General features: G+C 38.0%; 1 protein-coding gene across 2 annotated transcripts in view; it reads right to left on the bottom strand.

Moving 5' to 3' along the window:
- Nucleotides 1–136: 136 nt before the first annotated feature.
- Nucleotides 137–23529, bottom strand: part of ZFYVE16 (zinc finger FYVE-type containing 16) — a 31548-nt gene continuing 8155 nt past the window's right edge. For both annotated transcript variants that reach the window (XM_074931242.1, XM_074931243.1), the window contains 16 exons: nucleotides 21320–23502; nucleotides 16249–16345; nucleotides 15164–15340; nucleotides 14362–14513; nucleotides 11964–12339; nucleotides 11325–11447; nucleotides 11078–11233; nucleotides 10247–10471; nucleotides 7754–7836; nucleotides 7199–7303; nucleotides 6179–6329; nucleotides 4950–5030; nucleotides 4265–4427; nucleotides 3322–3427; nucleotides 2764–2928; nucleotides 137–1893 (listed from right to left, as the gene is read on the bottom strand). In XM_074931242.1, coding sequence (XP_074787343.1) covers nucleotides 1732–1893; nucleotides 2764–2928; nucleotides 3322–3427; nucleotides 4265–4427; nucleotides 4950–5030; nucleotides 6179–6329; nucleotides 7199–7303; nucleotides 7754–7836; nucleotides 10247–10471; nucleotides 11078–11233; nucleotides 11325–11447; nucleotides 11964–12339; nucleotides 14362–14513; nucleotides 15164–15340; nucleotides 16249–16345; nucleotides 21320–23502 — 4505 coding nt within the window. In that variant the 3' untranslated portion in view covers nucleotides 137–1731. The remainder of the gene's footprint in view (nucleotides 1894–2763; nucleotides 2929–3321; nucleotides 3428–4264; nucleotides 4428–4949; nucleotides 5031–6178; nucleotides 6330–7198; nucleotides 7304–7753; nucleotides 7837–10246; nucleotides 10472–11077; nucleotides 11234–11324; nucleotides 11448–11963; nucleotides 12340–14361; nucleotides 14514–15163; nucleotides 15341–16248; nucleotides 16346–21319; nucleotides 23503–23529) is intronic.

Here is a 23529-nt window from a genome sequence, read left to right as displayed (position 1 = left end):
GCCGGGGCAACCGCCCCCTCGGGGGCTGCGGCGGGAACGGGACCCCCGAAAATCTGCGAAGGGAAGTCGTCTTTTTTTTTTTTTTTTTAAACAAAACAAAACAAACGGAAATAAACCATCAAGCATTTTAGTTAACTTTCTTTACTGATCATTAGTTAGTACAGGACAAGTGGCAAGCGTCAGCCGTTCCTCCGGTTACCCCCACGCACAGAGACGGGCAGCGCTGGTTCACCCTCACAGTCGGAGGAGTGGTGCCACCCCAGCCACAGCCCCCCACTGCTGTTCAACCTGCCGCGGTCGTTTCCTCGAGGGTCCTGTTGCAGCTTATCCCCAAGCAAGAACACAACCGGTTCATACCGCAAGTGGTGTGATCTTCAGCTCTTCTCCAGAACAGCAGTTTCGCACATTAATTAGCTCAAATGCTGCCTCAGTTTCCTCCAGGGTAAGATCTTGAAGCCTGAACCCTTCTAGAACCAGTATTTTGAAGCACAGGTGATAGCAAAGCAGATTATGTTGTTACAAATTGTTTTTGATACAAAAACATAAGATATCCCCTATTAGCATCAAGAAGGCATCAGTTTTAATAGTCTCATAAAATTCTACCAGCATTTTTAATGAAAGCTAAACAGATGTATATAGTTTGTTTTGGTTCTATGTGTGACAGTTAACCAAACTGCAATTACGGTTTGCTGAATCTCAGTACAAATCACATGCATCACAAATACATAAATAGATCTTAATGACCCAATATCAAAAATACATACTATACAAGAACCTCAGGTATACTAAAAGTCAACCTGTTCCTGAAAATTCACACTTAATACATCAATTCTCCCTGAAAGTACAGGTGGCTACTAAGAGGTGGCAAAAGCAGTAGACAGGAGCAGAAAAAGACTGCAGAATTCAGACAGACTTATTGCTAAGTGTAGATTACATCAAGGGTAACCTGTTTTTTTTTAATTCATCCTTGAAAGGTCAAATTGTGTCAGGACTCCCAAACACAAAGAAAAAAATCAGCAGTATTTATAAAAATAGCATTCATTTGAGCTTGATAAATCCTTACAAATACAACAAAGAAATTGGTTACTCTGTAAAAAAACCTAATTCAGAGCCTATGTTCCTGAAGCACCTGTGTAACATCCTGATATTAAGGACTTCAACAACAAAGTCTTCATAAACATACGTGCAGAATTCTTCCTCATGCTGACCATAACCAAGTGTCAGAAGATGTGCACTTGTATTTTGGACACACATGAAGTTTGCAGTCAGCTACAGAAGATTGCGTATTTGAATCTCAAATGGCAAGAGAACAGCTTTGTGCCAGCTTCTACTTCAGTGTTTAGCTAATTGCACACAGAAAGCACATGCTGGAGAGATCAGATCTAACCATAGCAATTTTCAGTAACACATTTATCAGAGGTTAAGAGGCAAGATAATATGGCTTAAAGTTACACTACATATAGTAAATGCTACAACTGTGTAGAGAGGTAACAAAACCTGCCCTCTCCTGCATCTGTATTAAGTGTAAATTTTCAGAACTTTAGGAAACATTACAAACTACAATTCTTTCGTAGTAAAGTAACCAGAGAGGATTTGAGGGTTTTAAAAAACAGTTTGAAAAATCTATTAAAACATAATAGGTTTAAAAACTTTAACATTTTTAGTGTCTGTAGCATTATAACTTTGGTGTTCGGATCTAGCAAATCAGTATATTGCTTGTCATCAGCCTCATCAAAACAGATGTTCTATAATAAAAAATATTAATTCCATTTTGAATGGTAGACTTGTGGGATCTGACATCCCACCATCAATCACAGGAATCAGAGCACTGTCCAGTTCATTCAGATAATTCTGTGAAAGAAGGCAACCTCCAGATCCAGCTAAGTACTCAACCTAGGAGAAAAAAATATTAATGTTGTATTAACACTTTTTGTATTAACAAGACAACACAGAAGCGTAGCATCTTGGTAAAATAATATTTCAGCTAGCATGAAATGACAGCATTCAAACACTGGCAACTGGATGGGTTTTGAAGTCAATCATGACCTAATAAGGCTTGCCATTGAGAAGCATGCAACAGTCCTCCTGGGTTTACAGGGCCACCCATTCTCTTCAGTCTCATGTCCAAGAGTGATCTGACTATATATCACAGTAACACAGTTACTGTTAGATTAATTTCAAAATATACTACTGGAAACTGGATTTTCAGGACTGCATTTTCAGCTTGTCTCAGAAATGTAAAGAAGTATAACACAGAACACCTTCAGAGGCAAGGAACTAAACTGACAGTTTTGTCATCTTTTGCAGGGCATCACATGCTAGATAGTCTTGCCTTTCCACTCGTCCATCCTCAGCCGGGCAGTCTGCTATACAGACTTCAGTGCAAATATCCCTTACTGAACTACATTAGGGAGCAAAACCAGTGCAAAACTACGTACTTCAAGAAAAGCATCAGAAAATTAGCTCTACAGTTCTCTGAACTGACTCACCCTGGAGGCAGATGAGTGCCAGAGAGAGTTAGAGCTAGGGAAGGACTGACAGCTTACTGCAAGCAGCTATTAGGGAACTGGACAGAATAAAGGAACAGGACTATTCCTTTCAAGAAAAATTAGTCATTAAGACAGGTTCCTCATGAAATTTCATCCTCAGACTGGATCTGGGGTAGGGCAAAAAACTAAAAACATTCAGAAAGAGATACAGGGTCTTTAAAAGAACAAGGTTTCAGTTTAAATGGAGTGTCTGCAATAAAAACTGAAAGATTACCATATCTGAGTCAACAGAAACTCTTAGGCCTATCTTATTCATCCCATTATTTTTCAAGGTTTTAAGGTGTGGGCAAAGAGCAGTACTGCAGGCAATAGCAATCTCTTTAGCAAATTGGTGAGGAACAGGACTGGATAGTTCATGGTCCTTCAGAAAATAGAATACCTGAAATTACAGAAAGGATAAGTAGTCAGCAGCCTGGTTATATTACAAAGTAAGGAAAAGAGTAGGTCAGTTACATATAAATGTGAACAGAGCAAGCTATAATGCTTGTTTGCCAGTGAAGTGTTCTAATATTTTGTCTATTCAATCAAAATACTTTAGTGACTGGGAATATCTGGATTATTGATTTATAGATTTATCAAAAGACTTTTTCAGAGAACAAGACCAGAAACATACGTAAACTTACCACAGAGCTATGGAGAACATTCTGCCTATCAACGGGGCTACACATCAAGTAAGTTAGTTCCTTTAGTAGTATAATTCAGTATAATCACTTTATCACTTAACTATTCTAAAACATAGCAAAAAGGCTCAAGAACAATGTAATTTACTCACTTCGGTACACTTCATAACTTTTGCGTCTCTTTCTAAGTCTCTGCCTTGTAGTACTTTTTCACTCTGAGTTCCTTCCATTGATTTTCCATCAACTGGGCTTAAAATTCTATGGATGATAATAGTATGGTTAATAATTAAAACAACATTTAATTATTTAGATTGAATAAACTTGTATGGAATAATGTTTAGCCATCCTTAAAGTCTATTTAAACAGGTTTACAACAAAATGTAATACAAGACTTGCATTGTGAAAATACAGATGATACAAAAAGAAATATCCTAAATAGGGAACAGACAACACTTAATAAAAACCTGATCTTACAGGTTTAAGAAGCTATAAACCATCTCAGGTAAAGCACTGTTTGTTCTAATTGGTCAGAGAAGCCACAGAAAAAGGTATAACAAGTCAAACCCATGGCCTGAGAAACAACTTAAGATGAGACAAGTTTTGAGTTGGTGATGTATAATTAAAATTTGAAACTACATAAACAAGAATTCAAATCACATCCAGTAAGTACGTCTTGCATCTCATTCTGCTTTGCTGAATGCTGGCATTCCTGCAGGGAACGGCCAAGGGCAGTACTATGCACCTCCAAGCCCCCGCGAACAAGGGAGCTTAAAGTGGTTAATTGCATCCTCCCACAAGCTGATTACTGATTTGATAGAGGACTTTCAAATGAAACTGAGGGTTCACACACTTTTCCTGTCAACTTCCCGAACAGAAAAAACAGTATTAAATTTTGGTGAACTACAAGCAAAATTGTTCTGTTAGTGACATCTAGAGGACTGCAGGCAGTTTACCATTCTATCCCATTTCAAATTTTAGTATCAAGTACTTGCTTTCAATAAAAATTCCTTAGATTAATTTCAAGAAATTAAAGATGGATCTTTGAAAATTGTGAACAAAAACTCTTAAGATACTTTGCTTTGGTAATACATTTACCCTTTGTTTGTTTTTTCTTCATTTTCTACCCAGCAAATATCTACATATTCTTTTACGTCTCCTGAATCCGTTTTGCCACAAGTTATTTTAAAGTCCTTCTTGTCTCTTAATGCCTGTCGCAGGCTTTCCATCGTTTCTGGTGTTATTTGTACCATTAGTCCATCTAGAAGAAAACCAGGTAAAATTCCAACTTATCTACAGAAAGAGCAGCACAGCTTTTTAGTAGAATCTTGGCTTAAAGTCTAGCGGGACCAACCCTCTCCTACAGCTCGTTAATAAATGCACATCAAACTGACTCTGTCCCCTAACTACAGCATTAAATGTGACATGGAAGAGGGAGTAATGAAAAGCCTTCTTGTCAATAGAACTGAAACATCAATCTTAGACTAATCTTAAATTATTTTTCCATTTATGTGTCTATATATGTATTCATTAATACAGCAATTAAAATAGTTTGATACAGGCAGCTGTAAAGGGCAGACTTGTATTGAATAAAGCAAAAACTTAGTATATTTTAAAACAAGTAGGTGAACTAGCATGTGGTTTTTTTTTTATACATCACTTGTTTGCAATAGGTTTTCTACAAAGTTAAAAAAACCTGAAAAATTCAGCTTAATGAGAAATAAAGATCTTGCCTTTTTTTTTTAAGTTGTCTTAAGAAGAAATTGCATAGGAAAATTCTTACCTTCAACTATACTGGATTTAGCTAAAAATCCTGAAGATGTTTTTAAGGCTCCATTAAACACCACAAAACTTGCACCAGTAACTAGAAAAAGCAGGAACAAAGTGAGTACACCACTTCATACCACTCGAGTTTGTCACCGCTAACATTTAACTTGCACTCCTTTTTAAAAATGCAGGCAAAAAAGGTACTACTATACTGAAAGCGCTAGTAGAAATCTCTTACTGACAGGATGATATGGAGCATAGCTCTTTAAAGAGAGAATAATTTTTCCTTGGCCAAAAAAAACCCCCCATCAGCTTTAACAGCTTCCTTTTTGAGTGCATACAGTATCCTTTTAAGATACTGGCAGCAAAGCCAACACAGGCCAGCCAGAAAAGTTCCATATACAAAAGAGACATAGCTGAAGAAACAGTGATGAGAGGTTTTCTTTTTGATTTTTTTTTTGTCCTTTACAACAGTAATGCCATTAAACTTTTAAATTTAAATTTATTTACAGAAGATATTCCTAAAGTTTAGAACATTTTCAGTGGTGCTAAAAGCAACTGAAAGAAAATATGATATAAACGAATTTCTATTCATAGATTTGTTAATTACACACAGTGCTTCGCTTAATAAAGCACATAACTTTTCAAGCTGGCAGCAGAGATGGTAAGAGTACAGTCCTATCAACCTGGAGTTCCCCTCCAACTACTGGGACTTGTTAAAAAGCACGACTCATCAGCCCAGATGCACTGATATGCTGCACAGATGTCTTTCTTTCAGACCTTAAGAGGTACCTCTGCACTCTTCTCTGTACAGGTCACTGTAGCAGTTTGCTAGGTGTTGTACAGAGGTACTCACTGTTACCATATTTTCATACACTCAGTTATTTAGACTATTTGGTTACATATGTAAATATATTTCCCAATTCATGCTAATATTAAATTTAGCTTTTGAAATACATAAAGAATCTGATTATGTCTGAAAGTGTAACCTGTATTAGTACCCTTCTTGAAACAAAGAGAAAAAGTATTAGCCTTCATTTAATATAGCATTTGGAAAAGGTAGCAAAGTGTTGATAAAAACCAGCAACATTTTATTTTGCATTTAAATTACTTGGTTGTTTGAATGCTAACTTTTTATCTAAACAATTTACTGGGAATACACATCTTCCTTTCAGCCTAAAAGTGAATTTAGATTTCCCCTCTAGAAATGTAATTTTTCTCCACAAGCCAAACTACACAGCTTACCTTTCCTAGGATGTCCAGTAGCACTGATTGCTTGCGTGTGATAGAGGCCATGATTATTCTGCACACACACTAAGTGAGAATCTGCTTCAGTATTAAAACTTGCTCCAATACTAATCACATGTTCATTAGAAGAGTTTATCACCTTCATTACCTGTCAATACAAAATTTGTCATTACACTGACAAATCTCACTTCGAAGTACTCATTTTAAATAGAAGACATTAGAAAAATCCAGCTCTCAAAAATAATGCCAAGAATTATTCTCTTAGTTAATTCCAGAGATTTTGAACAACAGTTTGCCATGACTAGCTGGGGAACATTAAGCATGATGAAAAATACTACTTGAGTCGAAAGGAATGAGTAAGTCTGAGTACCACTCAGATGAGTTATGCAGAATGTATCAGTTGTAGGGATTTTGTTGGCCTTAGGGCTAAAATATTCATTAAGTTGCATGCAATTTACTATTCAGGGTTGGGGTTTGGTTTTTTTTAAAGCTGAAGTAAGCAAACTATAATAAAAACTACACTGGCAAGAAAGATTTTAAAAAGCAAAACACCATCATTAGGAGATGTGTAAGAGATAATCTTAAAAAAATATGTGCTAAAATATTCTGAAGAAACTGCTGATTTTTCAGCATTTAACAGTTATCCTAAAGCTCAACTTTTCACTCATCATTATCCACTTGAACACGTTCAGGAAGAAGGAATTGTGTGCTCCCCCTGACCCCATCACATGCTTACATTAGTTTAAAGTTCAGAGAGTCTACTGTACAGCAAATATCAAGTAATCTAGAAAGCTGCTATCAAGTGGGGACTCCACTTCCAGAACTGCCTGAAAACTGACTACGGAATAAAAACATTACAACTTTTAAGAACCACCCTTCCCCCCCCCCCCCCCCCCCCCCCTTTTTTTTTTTTTTCTTAAAAAGAGCTCATGTTAAAAGATTTGACTGGTATTATATGACAAATAAAGACTAAAGCAGTTTGGATTAGGAAGCTAAACAGCGTAGTTTGTTACTCACCTCATTATACTTCCTTAGGGGTATTTTAATACAACTTCTACCCATTTCCACATGAACAAACAGGTTGTCTATGGTATGCAAAGTATACTGATAATTTCTAAGGTCCTATAACAGACAAAACATTCATGTTAGCAGACAATTAAAAGTACTCTACATACATCTCTAAGATTTCTAAAGAGTAATGACATGAAGGGTGGTGAAAGACTTGGTGATCACTTTTTTCTGACTGATCTATGCAAAGGGTACTTCAGTGAATATATCAACAAATTTATAGCACTGACAAGGTAGCTCTATTTACCAGTGGGTTATATAGAATATGACTACTTTATGCACATTAGGATCTTACAGTGTATCAGATAACAAAATTGCATCTCTGATAGAAAAGCAAAGCATGGAAGTCAGTATCTGAATTTGTTCAGGTATGAAAGCCAAAAATATTAGCCCTTTACCTCTGACAAAAATAACTCTGCTCTCAAGAATGAGAGTTCTGAGGATATTTTACATAATCTAAATTATGTAAATACAGCAAAGGAAGAGAATGAAACATTTACTCACAACAAGTAGATTCATAATTGTGTGCCCAATTTCTCCGAAGAGTGGCTTCCGATGCCTGAAACTTACTATAGGAGTTGGATATGCTAGGGTCAAGGAAGAAGAAAGAAAAGGTCATGTTTGCCTATCAACAACTATAAAACTTGCTAATCCAAGTGTTATTTTCAGTATCTGATCAGCCAAAGAAACCGATTCTCTGTCACAGACTGTCCTTTAGCCCACTGTATGGTTTTGCCACCCACGGTTAAATCCTAGTGCAATGTCACTGCATGGAGCTACTCTCCTAGTGGCAGTAATTTTGTGGTAGAGACTTGTTGCTGCTTTTGTACCCTTTGTCAGATATGTTTCTTGCAAAATGCGATCTGAACGGAAACATCCTGGGTTCAGTCCCTGGGTCACCAACTGTGCGAGGGGTTGCTTGAATAAGAATACCACACAGGTTAACATCTGCTTCTATGTTAATGTTAAAATACAAAGTAAAGTACCACTTAGTATTGATAAGCGAGAATAGAGTGAGTGAGGACATTCACTGAAAGTAACGTGCTTTCATGTCCCATGGCTGCAATGGGAAACACATGCAGATGGGAACTAGGGAAGGCAATGAGATGCAGGAGATGATAGTAAGAATCCATTTGAAAACAAAACAAGTAGCAGAGAAAACTCTGGATTGTGAGGTCGAAGATGCAAAATTGGTTAAAAAAACCCCCAGAACCAGACAAGTAGTTTGTAAGACAAAGAAGAATGACAAAAGCTACCACCCTTGTCAACATTCAGACAGAAGCCTGGACAGTAGAAATTTGCTATTGACTCACAAATTCCATAAACAAGCAAGTGATACCTATGTATAGACCTGAAGCTTCTAGAATGGTGGGCTTATTTATCAAACACACATTCAGGTCAACAAAGTTGCGTATGACACATTTTTGAAATCCATGCTACTCGAGTAACGGCTGCATGCTGCACGTTATCTAAATGCCTCCTCTCTAGATGACAGAATCATACAACAGTTCGTGTTGGAAGGCACCTTAACGATCATCTAGTTCCAACCCCCCACCACAGGCAGGGACACCTTTCACTAGCCCAGGTTGCCCAAAGCCCCGTCCAACCTGGCCTTGAACCCTTCCAGGGAGGGCAGCCACAGCTTCTCCAGGAAACCTGTGCCAGGGCCTCACAGGGAAGAATTTCTTCCTTTCATCTAAAGTAAATCTGCTCTCTTTCATCTGAACACTGTTACCCCTTGTTCTATCCCTACACCCCCCGATCAAGAGTCCCTCCCCTGCTTTCCTGTAGCCCTTTTAAATCCTGGGAGGCCGCTCTAAGGTCTCTCTGGAGCCTTCTCTCCTCCAGCTGAATCCCCCAACTCTCCCAGCCTGTCCTCACAGGGGGTGCTCCAGCCCCCTGAGCATCTTTGTGGCCTCGTCTGGCCCTGCTCAAGCAGATATGTGTCCTTCTGCTGTTGGTGCCCCCAGAGCTGGACCCAGCACTGCAGGGGGGTCTCACAAGAGCAGAATACAGGGGGAGAATCCCCCCCCCCCCGCCCTGCTGCCCACACTGCTCTTGATGCAGTCCAGGACACAGTTGGCTTTCTGGGCTGTGAGCACACATTGCTGGCTCACAGTCAGTTTTCCATCCACTAGTACCCCACAGTCCTTCTCCTCAGGGCAGCTCTCAATCCACTCTTTGCCCAGCCTGTATCTGTGATTGGGATTGCCCGGACCCATGGGCAGGACCTTGCACTTGGCCTTGAACTTCATGAGGTTTGCACAGGCCCACCTCTCCAGTGTGTCCAGGTCCCTCTGGATGGCTTAAGCAGCAGTGCAACAGGAAACAAAACGGTACCTATATTGCTACATGAAGTTTCTGTGTTATTCAAGCAAGTACACAACCCACTCTAGAAGGCATTTAGGACAATTACTCCTTCCAGTTCTTGCTCAAGCAAGCTTATCTGTTCTTCAAGGCAATGGGAATCTGTGTAAAGACCTTTTGGTGAGCCAGGAGCAGAGCCAATGCAAATCTCATTAGGAGAGCAGAAAATACTTTCCACAGTCTGTTGCAGGCTGATATGAGTAATTCAGACATGGAGGTTGTGTCACTGCACAACCTGTGGTGGTGCACATTTACAGGCTCTCCATCCACCTCGCTTTGAAATAATGCCACCTGCATTTTTACAGGCTTAGAGATTTCAAATGTTTTAGTAAGTTATCCTTAGAAGTAATGAATACCTTTATCCATTTTATGAAGCAGTAATTTTTACCAATACAGTCAATTTCAGTAATGTAGTTATAAAGCCCGATTTGTCAGAGTTGCAAATTGAGCTTGTGAACTTCCCTTCAAACCTTTCTCCTGTGACAAAAGAAGTCAGAAAAAAGAAAAATAATCAAGGTAGTCTTAGCAGCGCAATGTAAATTCCTAAGTGTCTCAATAGGTGGCTTCCCATGTATGAAACTTCAGTCTTAAAGATTATTTAAAATATTTTGCTTGTCTAAAAAAACTCACCCCCATATTCTGCTCCCAATCTCAACATTAAACGGATTGGAAAAACTTTCGCCCAGGGTATTTCCAGCTTATGGATGAGAATGCCACAAAGAAAGGGGTTTTCTGGTAGAATCTGATCATCAAGTTTCTGAAGAGTTGGTGAAACAAACAGGAATCCTCCATGCTCTTTGTTACTGAGAAAGTTTTCAGTAAAAGTAATGTTTTCCATGTTTCTTATTAACCTTCCTGTAGAAAAGAGTGACAGAGGCTTTATACATCTGGAGAAGTAATACATTAGTGTCAAGAAAACTATCTAGTGGTCTCCTACAGATTTGTAAGCAAAATGGTGTATTTCACATCTTCCTGAAAGTCTAACAGACATCTAAACCAACAGACTAAGCACTCTATATCTATTAACTAAATGAACTCGAACACGGAACAAGGTTCTTCCAAACAAATACCAAAAACCCTGGAGTGGCACAATGTTCTGGCACACACCAATTGATGAAGTTTGACTAACAGGCATCAAATATTTATAAATGTGGGTACTGTACTTCTCAAATGAAGTTCCAGATGTCCTAAACCACAGACTCAACGACTTACACACAGAATCTCTAACACAACTAACTGAAGAACAACAAAAAAACCTACAAATAGGATGTTTACAGAAGTATGTGAAACCAATTTTTTTTCTTCCTGTTGTTTATTTAGAATCCAAGGCTAACATTGCAAGGTTTTTCAACAGAATCATTAGGTACCTACAAATACTTCAAAAAATTTTATTTATTAATTTCCAGCTTTAAAGATCAGCAAGAAGATATTATGAAGAAGTTAGACATTAAAATTACATACCTTTTGTTGCATCCTTATAGATGTCAATAAATAATCTGAATATTTCATTAGGAAAAATCTCTTCACCAGGCAAACACTGCAATAGAATGATAATTTCTGCTTGACCCAAACCATGTAGTCCATTTGTTGAGAAGTACCAGCACTTTTCTGAAGAATCTTTCATTAAAAAGAGAGATACCACAGTAATGTTGTTTTACAGTCAGAAAAAGAGCTGGATTTAATGGAAAAGAAAATGTGCACTACTTACAAGTAATTAGCTTGACATTTACAAGCAAGTTTGCATTCAGGATAAAAGTTAATGGATTTTGACCTCCTTCCACAAGAAGCAAGGTGACCTGTTGGTGTGATGGATGTTCTGCCACTTGAGGATCTAAACAAATTAGCATTCAATTTAGTTCAACATGTCAGCCAACTATCTAAAACAAATATTATAGATCATAGCATATGAAAGACTGTCCCATCCTCCTAAGAGAGTGGTAATTATTCTCAAGCTTAGAATAGCTACTGATCAGTCAATGAATAGTTTACCCTAAGATTCAAGAAACGTATAAAAATAAAGCAGTAACTTGTAACAAAGGTTCAAACTAGGGCTACCATTCATTTGGTAATTACTGACTAATTGTGTATGCTGTCTCCTCATCCATATACTGGTACTCTTAGTTACCAGCAATAAGCACAGTCACTTCTACAATGCATTTAAGTGATGAAGTATTCTTTTCATAACATATTGATCTTGTCAGTAATGCTTGTTCAACTATCTAACGATCTATTGTGCAGCAAATAAATGAGATTAGAATTGTATTAAAATACAAGTTACATACACACAAGTTTGTATTCAGAAATTTTGGATCAGGGAATTAAATATTAAAATCTTCTCAAGTTTTACCTTTTCCTTTTCCACCCACTGCAAGCAAAAGCGGTGGCAGTTTATCACCATCAGGAACAAGGCTGATTTCTTTATGAACACAGTTTTCAACACCACATAGTGCTCTGTAACTTGAAGGACTAACAGGCATATCACTTTTAGTTTGATCAACTGAACTGGAACTAGTCTTCTCAGCTTCTGCAGGAGGAGAACAGTCTTTAGTTTCTAGAGTTACAGATGTATAACTATGTACCACCTCACTCTGGCCTGAAACAGCCTGCTGTGCATCGTCTGAAGAAACAGAAGGATGTAATTCTTCCACTGCTGCAGCAGTATCAGTTTCCTCCTTTGGTTTTGGATTTACAGCAGTTAAGTCATCTTTCTCTGCATTTGCATCCTATGAAGACAAAGGAAAAAAAGTCTATGGTCATGTCTCGCAACAAGCTAAACTTTCATTACTAGCATTCTAGAAGCAAAAAGAGAAAGAAATCTATCAGAAATACTGAGAATGCATTTCTTCTAAACAAAAAAAAAAAAGACACCAAATCTCTCCTAGATCTTTCTTTTTTTTTTTTTTTTTCATCTTTAGGAGTTACATTAGGTGAAGATGCATCATTAACTTATTTGTTTGGTAACACAAAATTCGTATCAGAGTGCTGCAGATCAGTCATTTTAGCATATAACAATCAGATGTAACAAAATCACAATAAACCAAGTACCCCTCCAGGAATCTGTTTAGTATTACTGTTTCCTCATTCATAGCTACTGAACATTATCATCACTGTAATTTGCCATCACTGGGATCAGCAGTTCAGTACTGCAAGTGTTATTTCCATTTCTATGGTATGTACTAATAGCCAAATCTAGCATTTTACAGTCCGATTAATTTCTAGTTTGGAGTCAAACCTATGCTGCTCCCCCAGCAAAATGGATATGACAAACTATGAGCATAGGCACATTAGGATATGGGCCGTCATAAGAAAAAAAGAGGTGTGTTATCTTTCAAGTATGTTAGGTTTGCATCCTGTCTCAGTAGGGAACTCTGCATTGCAACAAGAAAAAAACGTAACAACTCTATTCTTGCCGTGGTATGCCATCAGCTTCCACCAAATCCCCTGTTTAGAGAATGCACGTGTCAGAAAAATTTAAAAAACTGATGAATAAAAAAAACCCAATACACCAACCCCCAAAGTAACATCCTACAGACAAAAAGAGGACTCAACTGTTCTCTTATTGACTTCTCTATGAATTTGCTGTCTGGTCTTTCATATCACTTTTCACTTTTGACCTTCATAGCATCCTGTGGCAGCACGTTCAGGGTTATGTGTTACTTAGTGAAGTATATCCTTTGCATTAGAGCTGCAGTATGGTGGCTTTTTGATCTTCTGAAGTTACATACAAGAACTGATCAACTAATTGTTTCCTGCTTGCTTTGTCCATGTTGCTTTTAGTTTTAGACATTGCTCATCTTTTGCAAGTGCAAATATCCTATTTTTTTGCCAAAATGGAAGACAGACTATACCTTTTGACAACTGAAGCTTATTGGAGTCCTTCCTTATGCAAATAAGGTCACATGTACTATTATCCATTCATGTTAAATTAAGGCCGATTTACAGGCTATACACCTGGTAACTGTTCAGATCCTCCATATACAAATAATAATGATCTGGTCTGGTTGTTAACTTTACTAAATTTGTTTTAAAAACTCTTGAATGCTGTTAGAATCATAGAATTTATGTTACCACATGAGACAGCACTTCACAGCTATGTTTTATTTTGAAAAGCTAAGGAATCTCTCCAAATCTTTCCACAACAAACATATACCAATCACACTTTGGACTTTTCTTGTCAAGTACAGCTAGTTCAACACCCATGAATGTGATCTATCATAAAAAAGCCAATCCCCTTCTCAGTTCAGTATTAGTTTACATTAGAAGCTATACATGCATTTTGCTACACCCTATAATGTAGTATTCTAGGGCATTAAGCAACTTCTGGTTAGTCTAATCCAACAGACAAACTACAGCAAGCCACTGGAAACAAGCCCACACACTTCTACTATAAGCATGTTGTTTAATGACAGGTTTCAGAACTATGGCTGAGGTTACCTTCATAAAAGTAGTTTATCAAAGGCTGCATAGAAAAAAACCCTTCTTTTAGAAGGCTTTCTGCCCTACAATTTTTAAAGCTCACAAACACCCCCCAAAAGAAGCATGGCTTCCTTTTAAGTATGGCCTACCAAATACTTCAATCCAAGGACTTCACAGCCACCTCCCAAAAAATAATCAAATACTGGCTCAGATTCCAAAAGCTGTGAAGCAAAAGTCATATTATGGTATGTAAGGTGGCCTCATCAACAACAAGCAAAGGTATTTCAAGAGGTAATTCACACCCCCCCCCCACACTTCTTAATTCATACCATACACATCTCCGGCGAGTCAAGGTTTACTGGACTTAAGTCCTGTGGTGACTTCTTTGCTCCAGATGAAAGTTTTGTTGTATCTGCCACTTCACCATTTGGCAAAATACCATCTGCAAACCAAACTCTCCTTTGTTCTTTGGGGCACGGCCCTAGGACAGATTAAGAAAACAACACTGACTTCATATTACTGTACTCTTCTAATAACTGAAAGGGAACAAAATTAAGCCCTTTCTCCCCCTAAATATATATATAATCTGTTTACTGGAACCAAGCACAAACAGACAGTGTGACATCAACCACTCACCAGACTAGCAAATACATGCAAAAAAAAAATCTCATACTTGCAGAGGAAGCTGCCATGCTATAGTTAAATATATCAATTCCTATATAAGGAAGGGTACTTTTTCAATCATCCCTCTGTAGTAAGGTAAAAATGAAGTGCATATCACAGCTAAAACATGAAATACACTCTAAAAAAGTTAGCTTATAACACTGTTTAAAGGTTTGTTTTCACTGAAGGTCAGATGTTTAATGAAAGTGGAACAAAGACACTACTTAGCCACTAATTCGTATTTACACAGAGAACGGACCCCTACTGCTCCCTAGCAACTCTTCCCTAAACAACTACTTTTTGTTTTTACTCTAAGACTGGCAGACACAATGCAAGCCAGAGATCTCCTAAGGTATATAAAAATGATTAAAGTAATTTCTACACAAAAAAAGATTTACAATACTCCAAAGAAATCCTGAAAGTGTATACATTATATCTATATTACATATTATACTATATTTTGCATACCTTCAATACTAGGTTGTTTAAGTACTGAGATAGGTAACAGTGCAGAAGGTGAAGGAGAGCGAGCTCTACCAGATATCTGGGCTTCTTCCAAAGGTGGAACACCAGAAGAACCCTCAGAGGATATACTGGAATTTGGGACAGGACCAGTTGGATTCATCATCCTTACAAATGCCTGTGCTAAAAAGATACAGTTACTTTTTAAGATTTCACAAATGGCTAAATTTCACTTGCAGTGCAGTATTATGTTGTTTCTTTTTTTTTTTTTCAGAAGCAGTGCACCATTTGTGAGCTACTTGTGAAAAATGAACACAAGCTGTTGTACAGAAGAAAATTCAGATTTATTAACTTTTTACCTGTATATTTGCCTAATATGTTCCCAACATAGAAACAGACCTCCTTGTACATCTTGCTACCATTACAGTGTCTACACTGAACCATATGATCCCTCTACCTTGGTGCAAATACACGTATCACATTTATCAAATCATATGCCATTCAGGTGGCATATTAAAAATCTGTTAAGTTTTCACTTCAACTCTTACTTGAATATTAATAATTAGGATGTCTTTTTTCTCCTGATGTTTCCATAAGCATCCATGCTTAGCTTTCACTTAAGAAAAGGTTATCTTATTATTCAATTACTGTAGTATCATTAAGCAACTTGTAAAAACACCAGAACAGAAAGCTACATAAACCAGGCAATTAACATGTGAGAGCAAGCAGGAGTATGGCCTTTAAACACATAGAAGGCTAACTGTGGAGGAAGGATCACTCTTGCTAAACTCCTGCTATGGACGACCTAACTTTAAATATAAGCATAACTTTATATTTAGTCCTATGGAGTTCAAGCCTAATTTTATTTTTTATATAAAAAAATAATCAGTTTTTTACTCAAAAGTTTAAAACAAGAACTGAAATCCAGCTAAGAGGTACAATTATTCTCTTCCTCCCTCCATCTCAGAAATAGAAAAACATACACCAATTACAGTAGTGAAGCTCCCCAGAAAGAACAAAGATTAAAGAGATGCTAGGTGTCCCTATTGTTTTTAATGATTACTGCAATTACTAAAAAAACACTTTTTTACCTTTATTAATGTCATCATAACAGCTATTACAGACTCTTGCTTCCTTCTCCATGTATTGTAGTTTGGATTTTCGTTTGCAGCAGCCACCACAAAAAACCTGAACCAGAAAAAGATTTAATTAAATATTATAAACAAAATCCCAGTATTTCCCCGAATTAAATTTGTATTATTATTTACTCCTTTTACTAAAATAGATTGCATTATATAAAGTATGCATACACATATTTGGAAGAAGGGAAGGAGAAAAGGAGCTTTGGCAAATGTATGTTACAATACATTTGTTTGTGGAGAAGTGGAAGTATTAGACTAAAAAAGGCTTTTATTAAAAAGGCTTTAACTGCATTCAGCTTTGGGTCCCAAGCAGAGGAAAGACACAGACCTACTGGAGCGTGTCCAGAGGAGGGGTATGAAAATGGTTGGAGGGCTGGAGCACCCCTCCTATGAAGTAAGGCTGAGAGTCGAGATTGTTCAGCCTGAAGAAGGCTCCAGGTAAACCTTTTTGCAGCTTTTCAATATAAAAAGCACACTTTTAAGACACAGAGAGAGAGAGAGAGACATTCTACCAGGGCCTGTTGTGACAGGACAAGGAGCAACAGTTGTAAACTGAAAGACTAGATTTCAATTGCATAGAAAGAAGAAACTTTTTACAGTGGAGGTGGTGAGACACAGGAACAGGTTGCCCAAAGAATCTGTGGATACCTCATCACTGGAAGTGTTCAAGGTCAGGTTGACAGGGCTCTGAGCAAACTGACATAATGGGAGATGTCCCTGCCTGCAGCAGGAAGGTTGGAGCAGGTGATTTTTAAAGTTCTCTTCCAACCCAAACCATTCTATGATGCTAATGATTAAGAATTTCAAAAGCTCCTCAATTTGAGCCAAACTATGAAGTCTGCAAAGTCTGCTTCTGATCAGGGGTTCTTTCTATCCCACTCCCCAGAACTGCATCACAACCTACCCATACCGTAAGCTTTTGAAATTTGACAGGTATTTCTGTTGGACCAATCCTTAGATACCTACAAACCAACCTTCCACACAGGGCTAGGAGTGTCCACACTACACAGCCAGGCACTCAGCTCTTGCCAATACTCTCTCAGATTCAGCTAGGAAATAGATAAACACCTAAAATTTCCCTATGTGAGCAGATCTAATCACAAAAGGCCAGGTGCCCACAAAAGAGCTAAAATTTTATTTTTTTACCTTTTTTTTTTTTAAGGATTATAGCTGGAAGCAGCTAGTATATAACTGCACAGCAATTAGAACTCTTCCAAGAAATACACTTGTTTGATTCTAAACCCCCTGCAGCCTCATATTCAAGCCTGTATCTTATCTCTCACAACAAAACCTGCATGGAAAAAACCCAATAACCACAGTACATACACAAAGAGCAGCAACAAGTAATATTAGAATTATTATTTGGAGTGATGAAAATAATTTCAGGTTGCACGAGCTATTCTCAAATTCATTCCTAGTTCTGTTAATCCCATACCTATTTTACATTAAGGAACAGTGATAGCAACAAGGACTGAATGCCAGAATTGGGTCACATTTGCTTTACTGCTTTAGTATTATCCCTGAAGATAACTGTTGCAATCTCCCATTAGGATTCCGATAATGGTTAAAATGATCTAGTCTCACACCTGCCAGAAGTCATTCCTTATCCACCGATCTTGCAGCATTGTGCACTGCACCAAGTTTCTCCATAACAACTGTTACCAGTTTGTCATAAAATTCCAAGTTGCCTCTTCTACCTCAGACAACCATCTAAGCCAGAGCTCACTCCTTCCCAAGCTATTTACTAATGCTGGCTCAGGAACTATGTTGGGTAAGCAGGCTTCCCAACTCTGTCAGAAAGAATAAACATAGTTGTTGTCATGTTACTAGTTCCCTTCAGCGAAGTATTTTACACTGAAGGCTGCTTTGAAAGAACAGAATATGCTCTTCTACTTCAGCATGGATATGCATCTTGTCTCTTTTTAGGCACATATAGGGAAAAAAGCGCATCTCTAGCCTGAACTACGCCTGCACAATTCCATTCAAAGAATTATGTCTCTAGTAAAACGTTTTTTTGCAAGAGTTCCCATAAATATCTGGTGCATTTCACACTTTTCCCTTATGTTCTTTCAATGGTGACTTGCAAATTTTCAGAGGCCCACCACTCTTGGCTATATACAGACTCTGGAGTCAGTATAGGTCTGTTGTGTTTTAAACCCAGCCAGCAGCTCACTCATCCTTCCCTGCCCCAGGAAAAGGGGGAATAAATTGGAAGAGTAAAGGTAAGGACACTTGTAGGTTAAGATAAAAACAATTTACTAATTGTAATAAATTAAAATAATAATAATAATAGAATATACAAACAAGTAATGGACAATGCAGTTCCTCACCACCAACCTACCAATGCCCAGCCCATTCCTGGCTAGTGATCCTGGAGGAGAGATGATTCTCAAACTGCAGCTCTGGAAGAGAGCCCCTCAACTTCTCAGCCAACCCTCACATATATACTGAGCATGACGTTATATGATATGGAATATTCCACTGGCTGATTTGGGTCTGGTGCTCTGGCTGTGCTCCCACCCATCTTCTTGCGCACCTGCGCACAGGCAGGACATGGGAAGTTGAAAAGTCCTTCAGCTCTTAGCAACAACTAAAAACATCAGTGTCTTATCAACATTGTTCTTATAGTAAATCCCACACTGAATCTAAACACAGCACTAATTCTAGCTACTAAGAAGAAAATTATCTCTATCTCAGACGACACCAGGATATGGCCTTTAAAAGAGGCTTCTTTTGAAACCTTGGTCTGACAGAAACCTTCTACCACTGACCTGGGTTAAATAAACAAAAAAACCCACAAAGTGTTCTGCTACTCCTAATTATCTCCAGGAAAATAAAGTGGATTAAGGGGAAATAAAACCCCAAACAGTAGCAACAGAGAAAAAAAAAAAAAAAAGCCATTGGAAGTGATCTCCTTTAAGTAGGAAAAGTCACCGTAAAAACAGTAATACTTGATTGGTGCAATACAAGCTCAAAAAAAGAAACTATTCCAATCGCCTCTGCATTAGTGTCACAGGTAATTTACTCAACTGAAAGTGCACATGCTCAGTAAAGATGTTAAGAATGTAACTGGTGAAGATTAATTGCTAATCAGTTACAATCCACCTTAGGGCTTCAAGTGCTAAGCAGTAGAATCCTTTCCAATTGGCATTCTCCTCTTACAGTCGGTACCACTGGGGCCCACAACAGAGGAGGCAGCTTAATCTTAATGCACAGGAGACAAGACGTGAACACAAACTAATGGACAGGTAATGTAACAGGGGAAGGGAGATGAAAATGAAGCTGCTGAGCAAATAAATTGATTCTGGTTGAGCTAGGAAGAGGAAGGCTACTGCAACAACAGACAAATACCCAAACAAAGAAACTGCAAAGTTGTTTGGCCTTACAAGTGCTGCAGATGGGAGGGAAAGCAGTGACCACGAACGTCCCACTTCCTTCCAGCACAAAACCAGAATTCACAAGTGTTGCCACTTTCATTAATAAAAAAAGCTGTAGGACTACATGAAAACTATACAATTGTCTTTCAGTATAGTCCACAGAGGACAACTGTGAATTCCTACCAGTTCATCCTTATGGCCATGTGGTTGAAAACAACAACCCACAACAGGTCCACAAGGACTGTTTAATTTGTTTTTAAGACAAAGTTTTACAGGGCAGAAAGTTAAGCTATTGCATATTCAGAAAAGTTATGACACTTACAACTGTAGAGCACTCCAGTACCTCTAAGTTTAGATAACTTATATTGCCTTCACTCGTTCTCCAGTGAAGATGCTTTGTGATGCTCACTCTAATTACACCTTTCTGCCAAAAAACCCTCTGTTAACACACAAGATTAGCAACAGCAACAGCTGATGGCTGTAAACAGAACTGTGTAGTGAAGGGTGCTTTCATCCTCAGTTCTAGACAAGGTGCAAGAAATTTCAGTGAATGTAAACAGGAACTTGAAGTCAGTCAGGCTTAACAACTAAAATGAAACCCAATCAGAACTGTGTACAAACTTCAACAGAATATTCTACCAAATAACTAAGTTCGATGAGTTCTAGGTTGTCACAGTGAGTTCTTCACTTTCTTGGCATCCAAATTCAGACCACATTTTAGTTCACGATTAGTGCAGTTGAAGTAAAAAAGTACTATGCTTTGAATACACAGTACCAGAAGAGCAACCTGGGAGAAGATCACCAAGCCTCTCCAGGTGCCTCTCTATATTGGGGATGCAAAAAGTTAGTAAGTAGTCTTCACTGTACGTTCATTAGCACTGTCAGTATTTCCATTTACACACTAGTACAAGTGTAAGCCACAGCAGCTCATAAGGGAATTCTGGATTAAGAATAAACTTTGACTATTTACTCACTGTAGAAGACCACATGCTGAAAAAAATTCTACAGATTACTTGCTCAGCTGGTGAGTACCTTTTGCCCCACAAAAGTAGCATAGTTTTCCCCTGAGATGAATCCCCTAGAAAATTATACATCTAAATACACAGAAGGACAGATTTAGGCTATAAATTCTTTGCATTGGTTCTGCTCTTACAGCTCCTGAAAGAATGCAGTCCTTACAGATTCATGGACAGTGTTTTACAGCTAGTATAACCACTTACCTGAACTCCAACCATCACCATCACCTCATTTTTTTTTTTTTTTTTGTTTAAATACCTAAGCTTAACTTAAAAGCTGAGTAAAGAGATTATTCACTATGACTACTACGAAGTAATCCACTGTCTCATCTTTCTAGGTCTATGCAAAATACAGTAGACTAGACAGTAATGGAAAATAAAGTACGAACATTCTCTGTACTTCCCTTCAATTACTTTCACAAAAAAAGGCCATACATTTCTTAATTAATATCAGTCTTTTCCAACAGTCTCTTCTATGAAGGAAAAATAAAATTAATTTTTTAAAAAATAAAATACTTTGAGCCTAGAAAAAACTCTGTCAATAGTCTTTCCCTTCTGTATTTTGGTTATCCTTGAATCAGAATTCATTCACTTTTAATATGACAGGACTCTTCTCCAATAACTTACCTTTCCACATGCACGACAGTGGTGTCGTCTTTTTGTAAACGTGAACTTGACTTGGCAGTTCATGCAGTTGGGTGCCTCTGAATCAGGAACCCACAACGGTTGTTTCCATGACAGAGTTGCAGGTATTTTGGGTGGTTCTATGTTTTCAGATGTCTCATTTCTTCCAGCTTCAGAGCTGCTTTCCTCAGAGTGTGCAGGGTCAAAATTTTTACCAACATTTATGCTGGTGCCTGAGGGGGGAGTTTCTGGGGTAACTGAACTGGCCTTCTGAATTTCTTTCTCAAGTTCGTCTGTTCTATTCAGTTGTCTCTGACCAACAGCTCCTTGGGAAAGGCCAAGCAACTGCTTTGGTCTTGCACCTTCAGTACAAACATTAAGAACTAGTGCTTCACTACCACTCCCAGTCATGTCCCCAATACGAGACATACTCTCTTCTGTTGAAGATTCTGATTCATTGGCAGTAACAGATGCTTTAAGATTACTATTAATGCTCATTATCTCCTCCAGTTTTGCTTGCATATGTTCTTCAGTAACCCCTGTGAAATCTAGGTTGTTCACATTTGTTAAATTCCCTTCATCTGTATCAGCTTCCATTAAGTTATTATCACTGTCTGAAGACTTCAACACATTGGACTGAAGACTTTGTCCATACAAGAAATCATCAAGCTCAGCATCAGTTATTAGAGTATCACTTTTAAAAACATTCTCCTCGACAGTAAAGTCAGCCATAACTGGGCTCATACTTTCATTGTAATAAGAATCTATACCAACACCATATGGCTCAGCTTCATATTCTAAAAAAGCAGAAGCAAAAGCTTTGACTTGCTGAGAATCACTGTCATTAGTTATATTCTCAATATCATACTTCTCTCCATCTGTACTTTTTTCCACAATACTTCCACTGATTTTAGCTATATATTCTTCCTGTTCATGCAAGTCAGTGTTTTCCCAGGACTCCCTATCAGAGAGATCAGATTCAGACTTTCCAGCATGAACAGTTAATGTATCACTAATAACCTCTGCCATTTCATTCTGAGGTAGAGGATTAACTTTTTCTTCCATTACAACTAATGAACCACATATAGATACAGGAAGTGAAAGACATGACAGTGAAGTCTGGACATCCCCAACAGAAATACATGAAGTTGAAACACTCTTTAGTATTTCATTGCTAGTAAGTTCTACACTAACTACATTCTCTTCCATGATTTTCTTTTCCAATTCCACTTTAGCTCCTGTTTGAGATGAGGAGTCTGGGTAAACACCATTTTCAGATAATGTTGCATGGCTTTTGTGCAACTGAGGCTTCTGTGGCAGTTCTGAAGGCATGGATTCAACTTCACACTCATCTTCTAAGTCTGCCTTTTCTGTGGCATTTCTTCCATACATCTCTTCGCTTACTGCAGAGTGTGCACTTGCATCTTGTGGTACACAAGGCAATTTTTCGTATGCTTTCTCATCTTTGGGACTGTACGCATTCAAATTCTGTGACGTTACAGGGACATGTGCAGTATTAAGGCAAGCAGTTTGTTCAAGCTGACCAAATACTTCATTGCACTTTACAGATTCTGTCCTGTGTTGATCATCACATGAATGTGAGATCTTTGCTGTAGCATAACTGTCTGATTTTAAAGCTAAATAATTAATCTCCTCTGTTTTAAGATGTCCTGAATCTTGTAGCATCAATTTCCCATCACTCTGCTCTGTACTTGAAACATCACTACAACCAGCTGATGACATACAAGTAGGAACAGGTACACAAGATATGCCATAGCCCGTCAAACCTTCACTGTACTGGAAATCATCTGGCTGCAACTTTTGGGTATCTTCATGAGCAGCCACTGAATGGATTAAGTTACCTGTGTCATTAACAAGATCACACACAGGTATACTACACCTTCCTGGGTTTGAAGCCTGAATTTCATTTAAGGAACCACTATCCACAGTGGACAAAAGATCAGGTCCAGCAATGCTCTTCTCATTTTGTGGTGAATAACTTGGAAGCACTTCACTTGTTCCAATGTGGCTGGCTACAGAGATCTCTTCTGATGAAGTACAACTGTTAGCACCCTCTTGCAGTTTTGGTGTTGGGTAAACATGTTGTAAGCAATCCAGAACTGAAGAAAGTGAATGGTGTTTTGAGTCATATGGATTTTGAGGTGTTCTGTAGCAGTCACATTCATCTGTTTTAAGCAGAAAGAGATCAAAAG

The sequence above is a fragment of the Athene noctua genome, chromosome Z (assembly GCF_965140245.1).
Source record: "Athene noctua chromosome Z, bAthNoc1.hap1.1, whole genome shotgun sequence".
NCBI classification, from domain to species: domain Eukaryota; kingdom Metazoa; phylum Chordata; class Aves; order Strigiformes; family Strigidae; genus Athene; species Athene noctua.
Note: the sequence above shows the minus strand (reverse complement) of the source record. Positions and strands in the feature narration are given on the sequence as shown.